A 23,880-nucleotide genomic window follows, 5' to 3' on the forward strand; every position below is an offset into this window, starting at 1 on the left:
GGTACATTAGAAATAACACCTAAAAGATAGAGACATGGGATGATCTAGAACAAGATGGTTCATTTGGGTACTGGAATAAGTGAAGAAAAGGGTAAAGGGGTGCTAAGAAATAAGGATGAAAGATGAGATGAGAGACTTTCATCCATCAATCCATATAAAATATGCTAAAAGAAGGTGAGAGGACATAATGTACATGATGTTTCGAGAAACTTTCACAAAACATTGCAGGTTTAATTTGCATATAATTTTCTAACTATTCATCAGAGTGAAAAATTTTTCAAGCAAAAGATGTGTATGGAAAAGTGAAACACATTTTATGCCCATCACACTGTTTCCGTTTATGGGATTTGAGGTAATTAAAAGAATTTTTGCTGTGTCATTGTGGGAAGCCAGCAACTAACTGCCTTCAGCTATGGCATGGCCCATATTGGACATGGAATTGAGATATAGCTGTATTGTGTATGTTTTTATAAACTCGTATTTTTCTCCTTCCTTCCCTTTCCTTAGGGAATGTGGGTTTTCTCCTGGAAATTGAGATGGCTGAGGAACATGGTTTACCATTTGGAAATTGAGATGCCGGTGATTTCACAGAATCTGCAGAGACACGACTTCCATGTTAATACTGATGTTCTCATAGCAGTGACTATGGAAAGTCCTCTCATCTGGGATTTGATGCAGGGTAGTCCAGTAGGTGTTCAACATTTTGGGGGACTGTACTGCCTCCATTTGCAGGGTTAAAGAGTAATTCAAGCAAGCAGCAAGCTGGATCCTGAACATGGTGGCAGTACATTCCTTCAGAATGTCAGTGAACTTCTACCAGACTACATGACATTCCATTGTAGCAGATTGTATTTTGCATAATATTGTTTAAGTTTTTGTTATGAGTTGTAATTAGTCAAAAGGGGTACACTAAAAATAAAAACAGCACATAATATGTAGAAACTTTACAATGTATGACAAAATTAATGCATTTGTAGAAGGTTGCAAGAACCCTGTCTAGTGTCTACATTTTTTATTATTTTCTACCCTGTTGTAGGTTAATGTTTCCTTAAATGTGTACCTGGATAAGTGAAGAATCATATAACATTCATCTCTCTGTAATACCGAGAGTTTCCATTCTACCATATGGTATTATTCCATAAATATGACAGTAGGCATTAATGGGTATACACTTGGATTAATGTTTTGCATCACATTCTGATATTGAGATGTTGAAAGGGGCAGCTTATCGTAAGACATGTGAGATTTGCTGCAGATTCTTGTACTGATGTTTTATTTTAATGGGATGTGTGAGTGTCTGGATTTATAATTCGTAGACATTTTCAAGAATAACTTCAACTTGAGGCAGGAAATAGGAAAATTTTTTAGATGAACAGTGAGAGTTTTCTCTTCCAGACCAATGTTTATATTGTAATCACAATTTATAACACTAACTACTTTGTCATAATGAACTGAAGTGTAAGGTTGATTCATGCTAGCATTTCCAACCCTTATATTTCTGATGGATTCAATAGTTTTCATGCTACTGCACAAAGAAGTAGGAGTTATTTGAAAACTTCAAGTTTGGGACTGAAATAGTCAATATTCATTTCAAGATCAGGATATTTATTTTCTTGATCCTAAAAATCTGAGAGTTCCAAATGTTCACAATTTCATAAGTTTGTTCATAACTTCTGAGCAAAATAATTTGAGACTCAAACTACATACTGTCACATGATTGAATGTGACAACTATATACAAGGTCTGGATTGGTCATTGCATTAATTGAACTCTTACATATCTGTGACTACATGTGATTATAACCATTTCACTAATTCACACACTTTACAGTCCACTAGAAGACACAGTTAAGTCTTCTCAGCCTGTTGTGTCTTCACCATTTTTGTGGTAACGGATTCCAATGGCAGATGTTCCCCTTCCTCTGGTTCCTGAACTGTTCCTCTGGCCTCAGCTACCAGCTTCTAACAGCAGTAGCTCACAGTGAGTGAACTCCAGCAGTTATCTATCTCACTAATCAATCCTCCAACTCAAATCAACTCAACTCAACTCAACTCAACTCAACTAACTCCACTAACTGTGCTGCTAATAGCATATCAGCATGGACCACACAGAAAACATGGTTCCTCATTGTTGTTAAATTGTTGCCATAGGAACATGCTTGTTTGTGAACCCATACTCAGTAACATCTATCTCTGCTGGCTTCATAGTTCTTGCCTTGAGTAAATATGCCGCAATACTTTTATCTAGAGAAATAAGTATTTAATAGACCTGAATTTGGGGTTCACATGGAGTGACTAAATATTACTGCCATGTGGGAGGTGGCACCATGTGGTCTGATAGAAGTTCACCAACCTTTGAGAGGAACATGCTGCCCCTAGTTTCCAGGTTGGAGAGTAAACCAAGCAAGTAACCAGCCAGAAGCAGGCAGAGTATTATTCTGAACCGTCTGTGAACTTCAGCCTGACTACACGATATCATGTCTTAGAAGAGAGTACTACTTAATCAATAATGTGTTGTCACCCCAAACTGTTCACTAACCATGCATTATCAGTTCCAGCTTAGACACGCTTGAAATACAAATTCAGAACAAATTTAGTTGTAAACATTCACACATTCCTATTCTTGTAGTAAACATTTATTCATGAAAGACTACTTAAGACAGTCTTATTTCCTTGTATGTGTACTAAATGACTTTTATATTGACAAGTGTATTAGAATAATATGGACACATTTGTTTTTGAACTTTGTCTAAGACATCTCTGAGGGTATGGTGTGCCTTGAGTATGCAGCATGGAAGAAAATTCACTGTGTTCAGCGAGATCTTTGATATGGTGATTTTGGTTCCCCATTGTATGTTAGAATCTAGGAACTTTCTAATGATGTTTTATGTAACTACACTCAACTCTCGATTATCCAAGATAATGGTGGGGGTGAAAATCACAATTAATCAAAAACCCGGTTAAGACAAATTTTATTAAAAGTAGTACTGTAATACTGTACATTCATAATACTGTAGGCCTACCTGTGTTTAAATATATTCAACCTCATTTTTATGTCATCTCATGGCCTATTTAATACTTTTTTTATGTTACACTGAAGTATGAATTAGTTATTTCAATCACAGTGTTCAACAACATCCAACACTTTTTATGAATATTCACACTTAACACTTAAAAAAATTTAATACTGTCGTTTGCTTTTTCACGGCATTTTCCTTTTTACAGATATCCGTACGATAATATTAGCTTGTCACTTAATAAACTGTTCTCTTCACTCTCAAGATAGTCTAGTAAGGATTCCAAATGAGTAAGAGCAGCACCATGTGATATTTTCTTGCTAGCAGCAGTGTCCACCTCTTCCTTATTCTCACTTTCTTCCGGCTGCAACCCCACTGAACTTAACGCTTTTGTCACTGCTTAACATTTTGAAGACCGGCTCACACGAGTTACTGTTGAATACTTAACACAACACACTTCCTTTTACACCCTGACATTTTGCTAACGCACTTGAAGATCGATACAAAGAGACTAACTGGGGCAGTGTATCTGTCCTTGAAACTTTCCACAAATCCTTGCATTCTTTCACCCGTACCCTAGAACATTGTGTTAGCATAACGGGACCAAAAAATGCAGAGCTCTGTTCACACTAGTGTGAAAATAGTGTTACAATTCACCGTGTGAAACAAAAGTGAATGAATATTAAACAACATGTAAGCCTCAAAAAAGCCCCGGTTAATCCGCTCCCAGATAATCTAGAGTTGAGTGTATCTCATAATGATACTCTCAGACATGTTTTATACAAGGTATATGTTATGTTATTGTTGGGGTATGCAATAGCATAGTTGGTTGAGGCACTATGCTACGAGCCAGAATGTCATGGGTTCGAGTCCTGATGAAGTGGATTTTTTTCAATTTATCTCATCCTTCCAGCTGCGCTATGGCCCTGGGGTCGACTCAGCCTCTAACAGAAATGAGTACCAGGAATTTTCCTGGGGGTTAAAGGGCAGCCAGTGCGTAAGGCTGACAACCTTACCGCCATCTGTGAGCCGATTGTCTAGAAAATATGGGAGCCTCAACCTCTCATAACCCTATAGGCCTTCACAGCCTCTTACAGGGATATCTTTACCTACCTTATGTTATTGTTGATGAAGTAATAGTATATATCTGTCATAAACAGAACACTTGACAGTACTTGTTTTCTGAAATGTACAGATAGAAAGCAGTGTTTCAGTTACCTTTACTGTGTACACAGTATCCGTAGCTTTATTAAGTTGTGGGAGTCGTATGTCGTTGAATGTGGGCAGTTCCCACAATGTATTTTTCTCTTACATTTTTCATATTCATTAAAAATGTACCTGCGTGTTTTGTACTTTAATAATGACCATTGGAGTTAAATTTCATTTTTGCATTTCTTTACCACTGTGCCTGTAAAAGTTATCAATAAATTTATCATATTTTTAAATACTAGTGATGTCTTTTCTTCAAATGGTAGCCTTTCTGGAAATCTATACAACTAAGTATGAAACTAGGCAGTAACAAGGCTTTTCTTCATTGCTGCCATTGATTTTTGTTTTGAATTATGTCCATATAACTAACTCCATTTAGCTGAGCCCTTCTTGAGAAGCTTCCAGGTGTGTAGCTACTTACAAATTTTTCCATGAAAATCCTATATGCATTCCCCTTCACCCCCATGCGTACTACATGCCCTGCCCATCTCATCCTCATGATCATTCTAATTATACTGGATGAAGAGTGCAAGTGAAGCTCCTCTATGCAGTTTTCACCAACTTCCTATCACTTCACCCCTCTTCAGTCAAAATATTCTCCTCAATACTCTGTTCTCAAACAGAATTATGTTCATGTAGTCTCTATAAATAAAAAATTTACCACTGAAAGGGTGCTACATACATGTATCGTGCCATTTTTGACAATAAAGAAAAAAACAATCTTGAGGGTTGAAATACAGATGTTGTATAACTCCCTAATTTTCATTATGTTTATTTAAAAACCTTAAAAAGAATTACTTCCTCTATGTCACATTTTCATGGGGAAAATAAACATTGCATGCAAAGTAGACCCCTGAATTTAACATTTTACATGGTTAATGTTCAATTTCAATTAGATGAAATATATAATATCAGGGTTAAATTTAAAATTCTCCACAGTTTAGTCTACAAATCTGCTTAAAGAAATTTTAAGAGTTTCTCTGGACTTGACTGATAGTTTTGAAACATTTTGCCTTTCAGTTTGACTGATATCAAAATGAGTTCAGTAATAAATATGTTCGAGGGAGAAAATGAAGGAAATGATATATATAGCTGAATGAGAAAAGAGGAGTCTTCAGTAATTATTGACAGTTGTTGAATTTTTCTCTCTGTAGAATGACACATACATGAACCCTCATTGGGGGAAGAGTAAAATAGACAAGTTTTTCTTATAGAAGAACTGAACACACTGAGAATATCTGAATGATGATGGCAGTTTAGTATGCAAAACTATCCAGTCGAGACAGGCTCAATTCAGCAAAATGTCCCTTATAATATGCTATGAACAGACTAGATTTCACCATAACATTTGTTTTTAGTTTTTTCTTTGTGAGGATTGAGGTTTAATTAATTTTTTTTTGTGGGAGTGATGAACGTATTGAATTAGTCTTGCCTTGCTTTGTTTAATGTTGAATGACAGGTAATGTCCTTGTGCTTAATTAATTCATTACTATGCCAGGAAGGCATATGGGTGAGTGGCTGTACAGCTCTACCATTCTTGGCCTTGGCACTAGGTGGAAGTGAGGGTCAGTTTCATGCCAAAACTGTTTTACCCCTAGGGAAAGAGCCCACTTTACCCATCCTATAGATATTGACAACAAACAAGTGATAAAAAATAAAACATGAAAAAAACCTTTCATCAAAATTACCCGTATGTCATGTTACCATTCTGTGTACTCTGACAGTAATGCCTCAAATACTGAGAATGACTAATTTTTAAAATATTCCTGTATGCTTGGTTTGCTCAGAAATATGAAGAATTCAAATAATTACACCTTTACTATTTATTTTATGTGCACCTTAAATAAGTACCCTACTCTTGTTTCTGCAGATGAAAATTTTCGTCCCGTCATAGTGCTTTCATTACATATGATTTTGTTGCATACATTATTATACTGTAATAAAGAGGGCAGGGTCAAATCTTACAAAACAGTTTATTAGGATACTGAAGTTTGAAGCAGGTTTTAAATTGTGTTCCACTGAAGAGTTCTTCATTCCATACACTATGAAGTGAATTTCCCACATGACCAACTTTTCATATAAAATATCAACTTGATATAAATATTTGTTTTAATGTTGATAGCATAGTATGGTTATGTTATGCTCCATGCAATTCTTACTAAAACAATTATAATTTTTGGTATTTATATTTCGTACAATGCCGGTTTCCCCCCCCCCCCAAATCCGGGATGGTAAAAGATGCCAAGATGTTCCCCTTCCTTTCCGTTGTGCATGTTAAAGTGTTAATGGTTTTATTTTCTTTAGCCCATTACATTCTGGGAAATGTACACAATCATGTGTTATATTTAAGTATAAGGTGGCCAATGCAGGCGTTAATACTTTTACGAAAGTAACGAATATTGTCGATATTGTTATGATCACAGAGGTTATGACCTTGCAAATATTCAACAGATGGCAGAAACGTCGTGGTATTAAAAATGGCTGAAGTTAATGGTTAGGAAGTTTTGGAATCAATTGTATGTAATTCTGATTCCTGTGAAGGCGTTAAGTATTATGTGTTTTATGTTTTATACGTGTTTAATGTTGAAATATGAGTATGTGAAAATATTCTGACAAGATAAAACAATGAACTACATAACTTAAGTTGTGGTGTAACTACGTTAGTTGGGCGTGTTGGTCAAGTAGGGCAAGAGGTTATTGCGCTCACAGAACACATGGGCGGAAGGCAGTTAAATGGAGATGTAATATTTATAAGACAAATGATGATCCCAACTAGAGAGAATATATGATTGACAGATAATAATGAACCAGGATGCTGAACAGTGAGGAAGTGTGGACACTGTGGGCTGTGACAGTGGGAGTAACCGTCCCCCTCGTTGCTGTAGTGATGGCCTGCATCTGCTGCAGGAAAACTGTACCAAAGTAAGATGAATGACTGCATGATTCATTAATTACTTACAGGGCGTAAAATGATGAATACAAGAATATTTGTCAGTATAAGTAATAAATGAAGGTGACAGATTGAACGCATACTTTTGGGAAGCAAGTAAACGTACAGAAAAGTTACATAAACCGCATTGAGGTTAAAATTGTATCCTTTTCGTTACATTATCACGCCCTCTCACACAAGGCCAGATATAAAATACGTAACCAACTTTTCAGTAGACCTTTAAAGAATAAAACCAACTCCAAGGAAATACTAATACCTCACTTGAAAAAATTATGAGATACTATCAGTGACACAGCCCATTCCTCTATTACTGTTTAAGTAAGTCTCAATAAAAGCTTTTTACTGATAGATCCTCTATTTTTTATCTCTCTTGTCTGATGTTTGGGTGAGCTGAGTTGTTATTCATAAGAAAATTTGTTTGGTTAGTTTTCTGATTTGAAGGTAATACTGACTGATCTTTGGAAATGTATTCACTTTACACCTTTTAATCATTGTGTCATGTGGTGGGCATTCAGTAACTTGTTCCATACATTTGCCACATTTTGTAAGAGAGTGACTGGTTGGTATGTTATTAGTAACAACTCTGAAGAGTAGTATGGTTTTATGTTCTCCCTGGCTCTTATCTTTTGTAATTTTGATGAAGTTGGAAGAGATGTACGATTATGTCAGGTGCTGGTGTTCGCATTGTAACTTCTGTAACACTGTATTAAGTATTACTTTTTGCTGCTAGTAATGGTCATTTTCACTGACATATTCCGTGGGTAGTAACATATCTGGAGATTAGTTCTTGGGGGATTTTTAGAGAAATCATTTAAAAATATACATTTTACTACATAGGTTAACAACTGATATGTATTTGTGGCATAAATGTTATCCCTTAAATAAAAAAAATCTTTTATTTCTAACGGTATTTATCAAAGTACAAAAATCTTATTATCCCCACACACCTTCCTGTCCAAAAATATCCCAGTTCTTGAGTATCCTTGTTGTATAACTGTCACAAAGTAGAATGACACTTGTCACTTAGCACAGTGGTGTTTTGAAATGAGGTGTGCATTTATGAACTAACAGGAGATAAGTTTTGACAACCCAGAAGACGACTTTCTTAACAGGAGATAAATTTAATTGAGTTCTGTTGTAATAATCACTTCATTGACACTTTCAGTCCAGTTAGGTTGTTGAATGTTGATCACCATAATTAATCCAGTATTTTTTCTTCTAGAATAGTCCTACAGAAATATATTTGAAATTAAAGTTAATGTTCCTATAATTTCATATGTGCTCACCAGATTTTAGGATGATAAAATCAGAGGTATGTAACATGCATGCATTCTTGCATGGGGAGAAGGGAAAGGTACACAGAAGTGCAGGAAAACTTGAAGGGAAGATGTAGGCATCAGTGGGAGGACACTGTTAGATAGGTCTTAAAGAAATATGATGGGTTTGGACTGGATGCATCTGGCCTAGGAGAGGGGCAGCCTTCTGTGGCCTTGGTTATAAACCTTCTCGTTTCATAAAATGCTGGGAATTTCTTGACATTGTGAACAACTTCTGGCTTCTCGAGAAGAGGTGTTCACCATGGAGTTAATTACTATAGTTTCATTCAGATGGCTTTTGCTTTTAATTTGTAGCTGCTGTCCTGGCACTGAACCCCACCATATTCCATTTTTTCATTTTAGGGAACTGCAAAATCATATGTTCCAGTTTCTTTGGTGACATTCATATGACATCGTCTTCCACAGACATACTACAGCTATTGTGCTTCCGGACATTATTCATTGTCATGTTTTTTTATGTAAAAAACGTTTCAATGACTGGATGTTGATTCCGTCTTCAGGTGAAACCTACTCAGTTAGGCCCAATCGATAGAGCGAGTCTCTATCGCTTGACACTGGCACCAACACAAGATAGGATATATAATCCAACCACAACACAAACCATCTGCAAAAGTTGAGACAGACATTAAAAACATTAAAAAAACTTCAGACGCATGAGGACTAGCACCTAAGTCAATTCACTATTTTATGGCTATTGTTAAAATCAGAATACTGTCAGAATAGAAGTCATCAGTAAAGAGACAAATTCTCTGTATGATACCAACATAAGAACATATATTGGCCTCATGCTGAGTATTTACTGCACCATCTGTGCTCTCTGTATAACTCCTACCTTCAGTCTTCTGATTTCTTTCTGCAAGAGTTCAACACTTCCTTTCATACTGCTAAGTTCAGTGAACGCTTTCAGCAAGTAAGGTTTTGATTTCCATGCAGTGTTCACTCAATTTTTCACTGGATATGGCTGCATTATAACTAAAATATGGAGCGTTACATTTACTGGTGACATACTTCCGCCATCTTGAGACTTTGTTTGAGCAACAAAAACTAAAACACATGCATTGTTGTCCTCGATGTAAAGAAATGTAAAAATGCTCAGGCAATTAAACACATGCCAGAAATGATGCATATGGAGTGGAAATATAGCTCCACTTTCTTAACTTTTGGCACTAGTTGCAAGTCATGATTGTTTTACCCCTAGAGTAAGAACTGCCAGTACCAATTTGATTGGAGATGGGACGAGGCTCAGAGCCATCTGAACACATTTGAAAAGAGAAACTCAGTCCCCCCCCCATCACCAGGAATCTTATCATGGTTCTCCAGTTGTCCACCCCTCTAGCAAAATCATAATATTGACTACTCTCCTCACAATGTCTTCAATGGCAGATTGGTTGGCAGTTGGTATCTTAAAAAAAAAAAACAACTTTGCTACATAACTCCATGGAACAGAGTACTTGAGAATCAAGCTAATGATCATTCAACTGGTTAAATCGCCACCTTATTTTGAAACCTGTAGTTTTGTTGTTTTGTTCCCTCAAGCTTGCCTTTGTCCTTAGGCTGAGCCAGAAGAATGCAGTCCACATCCCTTCCACCCTCTTTCCTTGTGATCCATTTTAAAATTTTGTTCTTATGCTGCTACCTGACAATTAAAAGATTATTATTAGGACTCTTTGAAAATGTATTACCTCAACAATATGAAGTATATCTTGAGATGGCTTTATGTGGCATGATATACACACCAATTTTCATGGAAATTGGTGCAGGCATTCAGCCTATGTTAAGGTTTTGCTACAGCAATTTTAGAGTCCATTTGAACTAACTTAGGTTAATAAATGACCAAAAGTCAGGGAAGGAATACAGACTCTCCTCTCATCTGCCTACTAGATGTCACCCCTCTGCATACCTTCCACAACTTCTGTTTACTGTAATTTGTGCTGTGCCTTTTGATCTGTATACAGGCACACTATCTCTCTCTTTGCATCCTTGGTTTGCATTTGGCAGTTGCAGTGAATATGGAAGCTGTTCCAGCACAGTTATTTGTTTACTAGCTAAAAACTCCCTCACAAACAGTGTTTTTTGGTGAGCTCCTTTGGGGCCATTTTTGCACACACCTTCCTTAAGTCAAGATCTTCAGTTAAGGTTTTCCTAACTTTTCTCTGTCGATGCTAACTCGCTCTGCTATGTGTCTCACAGTCGTCCGACAATTTTCATGCACAATTTAACAAATTTTGCGGTGTTTTCTTCAGTTCTGCTAATTGCTGGCTGAGCTGATCTCTCTTCATCAGTGATACTTTCTCTCCCCTCAGAAAAACTTGTCAACCACATGTAAACTGCTGTTTTCTTCATAGCATTATCTCTGTAAACTTGCACTAACATCTCTCTGATTTCGCTTCCACTCTTGACAACATTAGCACGAAATTAATATTCGTTCCAACATTCTTGCAAGGGCACACCAAAACACACTCATAATAACAGACGCCACTCAGAAAGAGACTGTCATAGATCAACAACAACACATCTGTGAAACACTGATATGCCAACGTCATGAAACCATACTGAGGTTCCTGTCCACTGCTGCCACGGTGGTGGTGCATTTGCGAACTTTATTGTCAGACCTTGTATTCCATATGTGCGCATCCATTTTTCTTTCCTTCAAATTCCTTCCTTTTATTGCTTCATACTTCCTAGCATATATTGTATTTTTTATCTCCTTCTTATAAATTTTCTGCTGTGATACTCAGGCTTACTTTGACCATCTGTGTTCTTCTTTCAGTCTATTCTTGTACAACATTATTTCAGCATTTTTATATGTGGCTAGCATGCTTATTATGCTAGGTAGTGTTATGCTAGATTTTGTAACTATACTGGCATCTGTATCAATCCCAGAGGTCATTACCAGCCCTGGGACCCATCATTAGTCATCGGAATGTAAAATTTCAGTGTCTCCATCATTACTGACTTTTTACTAAAACTGTACAGACTTGTGATTTAGACTTTTACAAATATGTGTTAATGTGATTGAATATGATTTTTTAGCCAGTTTTTAATGAAGACTAACTGATAATTAAGTTTTCTAAAATACCATACTTTTAAAGAGCTAAAATGAGCGGTTTTACAATTAATTGAGTTGCATATTTTTCATTGAAAATGAAATTCAGTGGAACAGAAGGAGTAACAGAAATTTTTTTAGTTATCACTTAATTTGTGGGATATCCTCCAGTGAAGAGAATGCAAGGATGTTACCAAGGTTTGTCCACATGTATTGTTCAGACTGAAAACATTTGCATGATTTTAGACAACTCTTACCATTATCTTATTACATGAATCTCATCATGCCCCTAAATGCTGTATAGAAAGTCAAGGCCGACCAGTTCTGTCTGTCATTTGCCTGACCTTCTCTTCATTGGAGGATAGTGCTTTTTGTGGACAATAAATATCTTCTGTCTGTGTGGTCTGGTAAGTGCTGTTTTTCATGTTACTTTTTTCTGTTATTAATAATGTGCATTGTGATGATGTGTTTTGTGCAGTGCAATTTATTTGCTCTCCTTGTAGGAATGAATTACTGGGGCTTGCAGGCTTGGTGAAAATAACCAGTTCTGAAGAGAACTTGAATCATAACCAACATTCAAATGAGACTGATGCTTGCACTGTGATTGGCAGTGGGGTCTCTTGTGCAGACACCACAGAAACAAACAAAAGGTTGTTTATGTCAAGTATTTACAGTTGGTAATAGTGCTTCATTTATTCTTATATGTGTTTAGTTTGCCTTGTATAATGCTTATTTTGGGCGTGTTCTTTGTTGTGTTACACAATTTTAGAATATATCATTTAACTTCGAAGTTAAGTAACATCTAAACTCTAATTTACATCTTCACATGCACGTATGTAAGAATATAATATAGGCAGATCTTCCATAGAATACAAATATATGGTGCATGAGAGACTGATAAAACCACTTTACTATCTCAGCATTCATTTGGAGCAATGGTTGAAACACCACAAACAACCTTAGTAAGGGTAGCTATTGTTCTGTCTGATATTTCAATGAGACACCTTCTAAAGGAATCTAGGCACATGAAGGACAGTAATTTGCAAAAATACCTCTTTGTTATCTGTATTCAAGTGAACAACATGAACAGCTTTTATACATGGTGTCAAGGACTTTCGAAACATTCACAGTAACAGCTTATTTTGAGACCGACTTCAAAATTCCATTGAAAGGAGACAGGATCCCAGGTAATTTTGTACTTTATATCAGTTATGGGCTCTCCGTCTGCTTCCCTTCATGTACATCTTAGCCCTTTGAAGCCTGAAGTACATCTATATAAAGTAAAAAGGTAAAGGTATCCCTTAACAGGCCATGGAGGCCCATAAGGTTGTGAGATGTTGAGGTTCCCACATTTTCTAGACAGTCGGCTCATAGATGGCAGTAAAGTTGTCAGTCCTTTACCCCAAAGAATATTCCTGGTACTCATTTCTGTTAGCGGCTGAGTCAACCCCACAGCCATACTGCAGCTGGAAGGATTAGGTCAATTGAAAAAAAATTCAATGACTTCATTAGCATTTAAAATTCTAGTTCCTACCTCACAGAAAATGCACATGTTTTCATTGGTTAAAACTATGTAGGTATATAATTGTTGTTTATTCTGGACCAAAATCTTAACCTTAGAGTCAGTTTATTACATAAAATAGAATGTTCTTGCATTTTGTTTCAATCATTAACTTAGAGGTCGAAGAAAAGGCTTTAATCAGGTGATTTAGAAATTTCCATTCTGTTATCGAATTTGCCTGGAATGGCTTGGCGCAATAATACTTTAGAATGATCTGGTCAAATTTTACCATTTAACAGCATTTGGAGCCAGGTACAGTTAGGAGAGTTTTAGCAGATCGAATTATTTCTGAGCAAGTTGGCTTAAGTAGTAACACTTGTGATGTATACTTGGAAAATTCATGGTTCAGATCTTGGCTGGAACACCTATCCTGGCCAAGGTTTTTCCTACCATTTGGCAGTATATAGTCCATTATTAAATCAACCACAAATGAATAAAATGGAATATTGAATGCTAAAATGCTATAATTTTTTTACTCTGATATATTTTGTTCAGTTGTTATAATTTATGTAATATATTCTGGGAAGAAATTACATAGATGTGTAGTTAAGGGAATCATCTTGTTCAGCCTTGAATGGTGTTTGAATTGCGTTACATCATCTTCTGTTATCATTTTTTTGTAGATAACATTTACAAGGTGTAGCCTAATCTGAGTCATTTTCTTATTTGTTGCAGCATTTAACACCTGATTATATCTTGGATTTTCAAATATATATTCTAAACTTTGTCCAGATATGGTGATCAAGTTGAACTTGATATATTCTTAATAACATTTTTCTTTATGCAAAATATATTTTATATCCTCATATCTATGCATTTTCTATTCCTGTTACTACTTTCCATGAGACTTTGATATCACAGTTTTGTATGCATTTCCTCTATTTCCTCTGCTTGCCCAGAACTCTCAATTTCATTGCTAAAATCACCTTAATGTTTTTAGATAAGTGCAGCCCACAAAGCTCCCTATTACATAATTTTTTACATTTGCCTGTTAGTTTGTCATAAGACAGTATATTCTCCCAAGCGTTTTATTTCACCAGTCTTACAGTGTACTTTGTGTAGTCTGTATGCCATAAGTTACTGAAGTCCATGGGACTGGAGACTGATCAAAACGTGAAAGTTCAACACAGCTGGTAGTGAGCTTTGCATTGGACATACTGAGCATGGTAGCATAGCAGTAATGCTCTTGATTTGTCCATGATATGTATGTATTGGCCATCTTGTAGTGCACTCAATCTCATATGTCGTGTCACATGACATGTGAGATTGAGTGCACTACAAGATGGCCAATACATACATGTCATGGACGAGAATCAGTGCATCAGGACACTAAAATACAACACTCTTGATTTGTATTTATGAAGTCGTCAGTTCAAATTGTGTCTGAGACTCTTGAGGTTGATCCTGGATTTTCTCAATCCCTCCAGGCAAATGTCAGATTTCTCAATTAGACCATGACAGTTTCATTTTAAATTCTTTCCAGTTCATCACTTAGCTGCGGACAGCATTATGAAATAAATCCACAAGTAACCACAGGGATACACTGGACATGATCAGATTCCCTTCTTTCACATTCTCACAACTTATTTCCCAACTTTCATCTGGAGCATGCAGTAGTGTAGTTGGTTGAGGTATTATGATACAAGCCGGAAGATCGGGGGTTTCTTCCAGCTGCACTGTGGCCCTGGGGGGTAAACGGCGCCCAGCGCATGAGGCTGACATCCTTACTGCCATCTGTGAGCCTGTTGTCTAGAGAAAATGTGGGAGCCTTGACATCTCACAACCCAGTAGACCTTCATGACCTGTTACAGTGATAGCTTTCACATCTTATCATCATCGTCATCACATATCCTCCTTAGACCTACAAGTGAGCTTATTACAAGAGGTTCCACTAACTTCGCCTACAAATGGCAGCCGCTCTGTCGGTATAGTTTGCTTGCAGACCAAGACCATGGAGTTTAGATTAATTTTACTTTTATAACCAGTGACACAAGCAGCTATGCTATCACAAGTCCTTCAACTATTTCCCGGATCATTCTAAAGAATTTCCATGTTTCAGAGGCTTTTCTGGGACTTTTATAGCAGGACTGTTTTATGATGCTGATTTGTACCTTGAGAAAATATCTGACAATTATCCAAGACTGCTTATTCATTATACAGAGTCGTTTATGACCAAGTCCAGTTTGCCCAGCCAAGAGAAGCATGCAAGCAATAGCCAAATGTGCTTTAAACCATAAAGAGGTGGGGAAGGAAACTATCAGATGACATTACTATGCAGGGTCTTTGTTATTATTTCATCGTGCATAGCTACCACTGCACATGCTAATGACTCACTAATACACGTATGTATCGGTTCTCTTTGTGTTTCTGTTCTCATAGGATCACTCAGAAATCCCATATTCTTATTTACAGTATTGAAATGAGACAGCAAAATGTATGCTTCTGCGTTGGGTTTTTATGCTTTATGTGATGCATGTGTAAAATACGTAAATCTGTAAGTTGTGTAAAAGAAGGTTTTGCATTAAGTATCTTGGTGTTCAAATGCCAGCTTCATCACTGCGTGCAACTAGGTGTTTCTCAGGCAAGAAGTAACATGACACAGAATTATGTGCTAACGGAGGAGCTGTGTTCAGGCTTTAGAGCAGTTAAAATTGCATGGCATACAAAAGAAGGCATCGCCTTGATGCAGTCTTCCTTACTCAGGTTTACTGTGGCTCCAAATTCTGCCCCTCTGTTTTGGAAATTGTTGGTCTCCTAAGTTCCTACTTAGTGTATCAGAGACTTCACTATATTCAGTGTCTGCTTTTTGAGTAAAAGCTGACCTTCTGCTAAAGGCATTTCAGTTGTTAAAGTTGTTTGTAGGGGCATAGATGTACATATTTGGAACAAAAACTCTATCTTTTAAATATATTTTATAACTTGTACTCATAATTATAAATTATTAAATATTATTTTGCCCAGTATTAATATATGTTATATATAATTTTTCTCTCCTTCTTGCATCATGGCTGTCAAGGTGGCAACAATCAAATCATTGTCTAAATGGTACGTGTGCTAGTTTTTTCTTTGTTTGCATGTACTTGTGTGTTTTGTTTGTCCTTTTGCTTGTGATTATATTAACATTGGCCTTTTGGCTGTCAAAATTCTACTACTACTGCTGCTGCTGCTGCTACTACTACTACTACTACTACTACTACTACTACTACTACTACTACTACTACTACTACTACTACCACCTACTACTACTACTGCTGCTCTGCTGCTGCTCTTGAGCTAGACATTTCAGTGATCTTCTAGGTGTATGCTCAGGTCTGGCCCATATGGCATCTAACTTGTCCCCAGTAAGCACTAGACAATTATGTTTCTTTTTTTCTTTTTCTTTTTTTTTCTATTAAGAGCCCTGTTATTCTAAGTCAGTTCACCAAATTGTGAATTGTTTTTCTGCTGGGAACTCTTTCATCATGAGATTTATGTTGAAATTTTCACCGACACTTTCTAGCAGATCTGTATTTCATTATTGGGGATCATCAGTGTGGGTTTTGACATAACAGATTAACTCCTGATGAGATCTTTTGCATTTCTCAGATATTGGAGAAAGAATGGGAGTACCATGAGACGGTACATCAGCTATTCATAGACTTCAAGAAAGTCTATAATTAAGTTAGGAGGGAAGTATTGAACAATATTCTCATAAGAGATTGGGGTACCCATGCAATTAGTTAGGCGGATTAAAATGTACTTAAACAAAATGTATGGTAAAGTCCATATAGGTAAACATTTGTCTGATAATTTCTCTATCCAGAATGGTATAAAACAAGGAGATGCTTTTATCGCCACTCCTTTTCAATTTTGCTTTATAGTATGCCATTAGGAAGGTCCAGGAAAACCAGGTGGGACTCAAATTAAATGGGATATATCAGCTTTTTGGTCTTTGCTGATGATATGAATCTATTGGCTGATATTATAGATGCTACAAGGAAGAACACACGAACTTTAACTGATGATAGTAAGGAGGTTGGTCTAGAAGTAACCATAGAGAAAACTAAGTGTATATTTCTGTCTCATCACCAAAATGCAGGTCTAAATCATGACATAAAGACAGGTAATAGAAGTTTTGAAAATGTAGCACAAATCAGATATTTGGGAATGACGATAACAAATCAAACACTGATTCAGGAGGAAATTAAGAGGAAATTGAACTTGGGTAATGCTTGCTACCATTCAGTCTAGACTCTTTTGTCTTCGCATTTGCTGTCTAAAAACATTAAAATTAGAATATACAAAACTATAATTTTGCCTGGGGTTCTATATGGATGTGAAACTTGGTCTCTGACATTAAGGGACGAACATAGACTGAGGGTGTTTGAGAACAGGGTGTTGAGGAGAATATTTGGACCAAAGAGAGATGAAGTCACAGGAGGTTGGAGAAAGCTGCATAATGAGGAGTGTCATAACTTATACTCTTCTCCACATATAATTAGAATGATCAAGTCAAGGAGAATGAGGTGGGCAGGGCATGTAGCACGAATGGGGGAGAAGAGGAATGCTTACAGGATATTGTTGGGAAAGCCAGATTGAAAGAGACCACTGGGAAGAGCAAGGCGTATGTGAATGAACATTATGAAAATGGATCTTAGAGAGAGAGAATGGGCTGGTACAAATTGGATTGATCTGGCTCAGGATAGGAATCAGTGGAGGGCTCTTGTGAACACGGTAATGAACCTTCGGCTTCCGTAAAATGCTGGGAAGCTCTTGAGTGGCTGCACAATTAGCAGCTTATCAAGAAGGGCTCAGCTCCATGAGTTAGTGAGTGACATACAAAAATACATGTTGCTCTGAAGTGTACCTCACCATGACATAGCGCACTGCTCCAAACTGTAACTGAGTGCAGATGGCTAATGGAGCTGATAATTGTTGCCTACTGCTGAAAATCATAAACAAATTCCCACACACGAACTGCACTGCTCACTCTTATGATGACAAAATACATCCCCTTATCCTCTGCACACACACACACAGCACAGCCTTACCGATACTTTTTGCAGATTATTAGCTTTATACTATCAAATTCTTTATTCAATGAAGATGGACCAAGATGTTAAAGTACATCTGGAGATTACACAAAAGTGGTTTAACTCAAATAGAATGCTATTAAATTATAATAAGACTAACTTTATGCAGTTCTTTCCAAATACTGGTCATCAGACTTTGGATACCATTGAATTCAGTAATTATAAAATTAATTCTACTAATTTTCATTGGGTGCATCGTGTAGTGTTTATCGGATAAAATTCTTTATTGGGATCCATCGTAACAACAGTGAAACGGTTTAGATGAGTATCACCTTAGCTACTTGTATAATTCCATTAAATTTTTAGATATTATAATAGAATCTTCATTAACATGGAAAGAACATATTGATTATATAAATTCAAAGTTAAATTCATTAGGATACATGGTTCGTTCCATCAGACCTTTATTAGGATTGAAAATTCTAAAACAGATCTACTTCTCCTATGTTCATTCAGTGTTAAATTGTGGTATCATGTTTTGGGGCAATTCGCCACGCAATAGATCTATTTAATAAGCCAGAAACGAACTAAGAATTTTCATGAAAGCTAAAGCAAGGGATTCCTGTAGGGAAATGTTTAGTAAACTTGGAATTTTAACTCTCAATACATTTTTTCAACTCTTATGTTTGTTGTAAAGCATAAGGATTTATTCACAATAAATATTTAATTGCATAAAATAAATACTTGCAAGAAATTGGACTTTCATGTTCCTTTAGTAAGTCTAACTAAAATCCAAAAGGAGGATATTATTCCTGTAGTACATTATTTAACTCTATACCCCTGAATATCAAGCAAGTTGCACATGACATTAATACATTTAAACATAAATTGAGGAAGATGAAGAAAGCAGTCTTCTGGGATTTGGCACCGTGTATATGTGGTGTTAACCCACGTTTCGGAGGAACGCGTCACCTGCATGTTCAGGGTAGAAGGAAAAATATAAGAAATCCGCAGGCGAAGAGACCGTGAGAACTGTATGCTTGTACCGGTTCTCACGGTCTCTTTGCCTGTGGATTTCTTATATTTTTCCTTCTACCCTGAAGATGGAGGCGATACGTTCCTCCAAAACGTCGGTTAACACCACATATACACGGTGCCAAATCCCAGAAGACTGCTTTCTTCATAGTCACCGCCGTGAAAGCCTCAAATCTTTTTATTCTGTTGAAAAGTATCTTGATAGGAATAATAAAGTTGATCTTGGGGTATCCCAGTAATTATAGTTTGCATTCATTAGTTTCTTATATATATTTTAATTTTTAAATGTTAAGACAATCTTATATAATATATCAGTGTAATCTTCTGACAGTTCCTATATCCAGTGGTTATGTACCTGAATGGATTGATGAATGGTAATAAAAAATGAATAAATAAATGACACACTAAGGAAATTACACTAGTAATGGCTCATTTCAAAGAACTTAACATTTCATAAGGAACTTAGGACTGAGATAATTTAGCCTTTTGTATTTGTGTATGAAGTGTAAAGTTTCCTTTAATATCTGGTATTCCCTGGAGATTGTCATGTATGACCCAAATATGACAGGATTTAAACAATACTTAATATAAGAAAATAAACCAAATTTACTTATATGGTGATTTACATTTTCTTTTAACATACATTTTCATAAGCTGAAGATACTTTTCGGTCATTTTCATTTGAATGACTGAGGAAAACCAAAAAGTGTAGAATCTTAAAGTAATTTTGGTAATTCAGTGCAGTTTCAGTGATACAGTTTTCCTTCTAGTCTTAACATTGTTAGTTGATGCAACATTTCCTCTTCTTTTATTTATTTTAAATTTAAAGAATTTAAGAATGGAAATACTGTAGCTGTCTTAATGACTGTGTGAACTATGATAGCTCATTGAGTAAAGTACAGGCTTTTTGATTCCATGTAGGATTGAATAATTTTAAATTTTCGTCCATGTTTTTGTGAAAAATGCCCTTATGCTTGTAATATTTGAAGCTATAAAAACTAGTTTATTAATTACTCATAGCTATTGCATAAGCTTACCAGAGACTACTACTTGAAGCACTTTTTGCTAATCTATGTGAAACTGTTACTGGACTATTAGTAAGGGTACCATCATGGGAACCCTCTATCTTGAAGTTCTTTAATCCAGTGTATTACACACAGCTAGAAATTGAACTTCTTGTAGCTTATATTGTACATTAAACCATCACTTTTGATTGTACAAGGGAGAGTCGGTAAATAGGTCACAAATGGAAGTAAAACGGCTGTAATGGACATAATAGGTTTTCCCCATGTGTCACTAGGTAGCAGCACAGTCCATGTAGCAGACATGCATTCGCATGTTCAGAGGCTGGTGACAGTAGTCAGAATGGTGACTGTGCTTGAAGAGCAGCATTCTGTTGTGAGCGTTTTATGGGCAAAATGACCCTGTACAAAGGATATTCATAAATAAATGTTTTCCTGTTTATGGTGTGAAGTGTTCGTCACATAAAGCGGTTCACATCTGGGTGTCAAACATTTCACTGATGGCGAAAAGGTGCAGAAGTGGTTGTGCCAACAGTGAAAAAACTTCTGTGCTGCGGGTTTCGACCCACTGGTAAAGCAATGGGACAAGTGTATCAGTGTCAAGAAATAAATCTTCTTTCCACATTCATATATAAAATATTTTACATTTTCTATCCATTTATGACCTATTTACTGACTCTCCCTTGTAATAAGTTGTGAAGTTACTACCTTAATTTCTTGTCATTCATATTTTATATAAACCTGATACATGAACTTCTTTAAGTCAGCCAACTTACACAGTTAATTAATTCTAAAGGTTTCTGTGTAAGTCCAGCAGTGCTTAAATATATGTTTACATATATGTTTGTTTTAATGGATAGTTAAGGCTAAAAAATATGTGCAATAAGAATGTATCATATACCATATCATAGTGTATTGTTACATGTTAGCTACTAGACAATGGAATTTGGGTTGGTAATTGGATTTGCTGAACACTTATAACTACAAGTAACTGTAACAGCCTCACTCATACAAAGTAATAATGCATATGCTAAGTGTCGATGTCTTATAGTCTCTTATATGGCGAATGTCTTGCACCTAACCCTTTGCTGCAATTGGTAATTTCTGAGCCAAGACTGGCTGCTGCTGGCTACCACTTGCTATCACTGCCTGCCAACAGCCATGAGCTTTTGGTCTGGTCTACTTATATAGCCTTGGCACAGATCACATATAAAACACTTTCCAACAATGATTTTGATTGTTGCATGTGTATCCATTTTTGCAAAAACATGGATATCTAGCCGTTGCCTCACACTGGACCATGTAATCATGTCACAGTAAACCTTGTATATCCAATACTAATGACTACAATTTGGAGTGCCTAACATGTAAACACAAATTTTACTTGTGTATCCATGTTTCGAGGGATTCCTATAACTCAAACTTATGGAAGTTGGGGGCTTCCTGTATGCTACATAAAATTGTGGTCTTGTCTACTTTTACTGATTATCCCATTCACAGCTACAGTAGAATCTCAGCCATACACCTCTACATTAACTGCTATGTGCCTTAACCTTAGCTGTTTCAGATCCATATAGATTGATTTATTTGTTGCCCATTGCATTTGATTCAGTAATATATATCAGTAATGCTTACAAGGATTTGGAGTAGAATGTACGTCTTCTTATCTTGTTGCAAATTTAAGTTTTATCATTTTCTTGATTTTCCCTCTTCCTCATACCACTGAACAAGGGCTGCTTTTGTCTAGTGGGAACATATTTGTTTCACTGCATAGTGACCAGTAGCATGAGCAGTAAGTGATTTTCAGTTTTTAATATAGTGTAGATACTTTCTATATTGTTGGATTATCTGTTGTTTTATTTATTTACTCTGCATATCCCCTCCAGTGCCACAAATAACTGAGAGTCGGCTGTACTTCTTCAACTACTTGTAGCCAGTATCTTGTTATGCAGCTACTTCTAATTTTAATATTAGGTGAAACTACCATTTAAGTTACATGTGTGTGCGCAACATTGTATATTGGCCCAGTGCTTGAACCACTACAAGTCAACAGTTGGTATGAAATTATTGCTTAAAATAATGTAACTAATCTTGTTCTAATACTTGAACTACTTAACTGATATTGAACATGGCATTGAACTATTGTCAGTGTCCTTTACACAACTGCTGCTTATGATTACTGCTTATAAGATGAAACTGTTTATGGTTCCATTTTTGCATAATGTTGACACTAGCACCTTTATGATGCTCTAGAATTTTCCTTGCGTGAGGTTTTTTGCGTTGTGACTTTGTTCATCTGTGTGTGAAATGACTGACATCGCATGTCATGATTGTAGGGTTTCAGCCACAGCGAACAGAAGTCTGCCAGACATTCCAGTTGACTCACAAAGGATCCGACTGGAGAGTGGTGACACCGTGTGGGAGAACAGTGAACCAAATGGCGACACTAACTCTGAATTGTATGCCACTGTTGAAGAGAACAAGAATGTTTCACAACTTTTAGGTTAGTGTCATAGTAGGATTGTTACTTTAATTTATTGAGTACTCTTGTATTTCAAATTTCTTAAATTTTACCTTTTTGCATTTTAATTCTATACTGATATATTTGGACCCTTTTATTAGGATTCTCATCAAAGATCACAGCACAATGGTTAATGCTGTAGGAAGTCCATAACTCAGATTTCAGCTTGGAGGTGTCTTGCCTGATTCCTTATGTTTCTCTGTGTCCCTTTAAAAAAACCCCTGAGTTAATATTCCAAAATATGCTTCAGTCACTTCCACATGTTTTTCAATTCAATGTATTATGATGGTATATATATATAAATTGTATATAACTTACGCACTTGATAAAGTATCATTACAAAGTAAAAGTAGGTATCTCAAGCAATAATACTTATGATTTGTATTCTTGAGATGCCAGGTTTGAATTATGCCTGTGACACTGACTATTCTGACTAGGATTTTTGTGGATTTCCTCGGTCCCCCATGCAAATTGTGGATAGTATCTTAAAATTAAGCCACAATCACTTCCATATTCTTTTCGGTTCTCTATACACTATCATCCGGTCATTTTACACTGTACAGTCAAAGTTACAGAAAATGTTTTGAAATAAACTACAAATAAATAAATAAATATTGTCATGATTTATGGGTGTGACTCTGGACAGGTTATGGATTGATGAATGGATTTATTGACCACTTATGCACACCACTCAGAACTATGAACAGTTACAGCACTATCACAAATCACCACAGCACCTGCTAAACCATTTTCCAGCTTGATATGCCTTTATCATCGGTTCCCTGGCAGCAGCTTCTAACAGTGGAGATTCTTCAGCTTCACACACTCAGTTTCTGTCTTCACAACCTCCAGTACAGAACTGCCTACTCAGCTGAACTATAGTGCCATCTCTTCTCAGCCTCCGTTTCAAAACTCCGCTGTCAACTAACTACTAACAACTAACACCCAGGTTGGCAGCCATTTCACACCAACCTCCTAGTCTGCTCTTCACAGGCTGGCTTTCAACTGACAGCTCACTGGGATCACTCCAGATATCGCTGCACCACATCACACACAAAGTCTTCTAATTCACAGGCCGCCGACTTCTAGTTCTTCTTCTACTACGAACTTCCCTTGGCTGTCTCCTACTGAGAACTGTCTAACTGACCTCTGAGACCTCACTCCAACAACT

At 36.4% G+C, this 23,880-nt stretch overlaps 2 protein-coding genes across 6 annotated transcripts in view; both read left to right on the forward strand.

Annotated features, from left to right (window-relative positions):
• LOC111863990 (cellular tumor antigen p53) overlaps positions 1–2,574 on the forward strand; it is a 22,777-nt gene extending 20,203 nt beyond the window's left edge. For all 3 annotated transcript variants that reach the window (XM_023850912.2, XM_033751356.1, XM_023850996.2), the window contains exon 10: positions 508–2,574. In XM_023850912.2, coding sequence (XP_023706680.1) covers positions 508–535 — 28 coding nt within the window. In that variant the 3' untranslated portion in view covers positions 536–2,574. The remainder of the gene's footprint in view (positions 1–507) is intronic.
• Positions 2,575–6,513: 3,939 nt separating this feature from the next.
• The window catches only part of LOC111864196, a 28,146-nt gene continuing 10,779 nt past the window's right edge, over positions 6,514–23,880 (forward strand). Inside the window, exons 1-3 of one of the 3 annotated variants that reach the window (XM_023851305.2) lie at positions 6,514–7,147; positions 12,062–12,208; positions 22,525–22,691. In XM_023851305.2, coding sequence (XP_023707073.1) covers positions 7,038–7,147; positions 12,062–12,208; positions 22,525–22,691 — 424 coding nt within the window. In that variant the 5' untranslated portion in view covers positions 6,514–7,037. The remainder of the gene's footprint in view (positions 7,148–12,061; positions 12,209–22,524; positions 22,692–23,880) is intronic. The other 2 variants (XM_023851464.2, XM_023851386.2) reach the window with 2 other exon arrangements.

Source organism: Cryptotermes secundus, unplaced genomic scaffold, assembly GCF_002891405.2.
Source record: "Cryptotermes secundus unplaced genomic scaffold, Csec_1.0 scaffold1894, whole genome shotgun sequence".
Classification (NCBI taxonomy): domain Eukaryota; kingdom Metazoa; phylum Arthropoda; class Insecta; order Blattodea; family Kalotermitidae; genus Cryptotermes; species Cryptotermes secundus.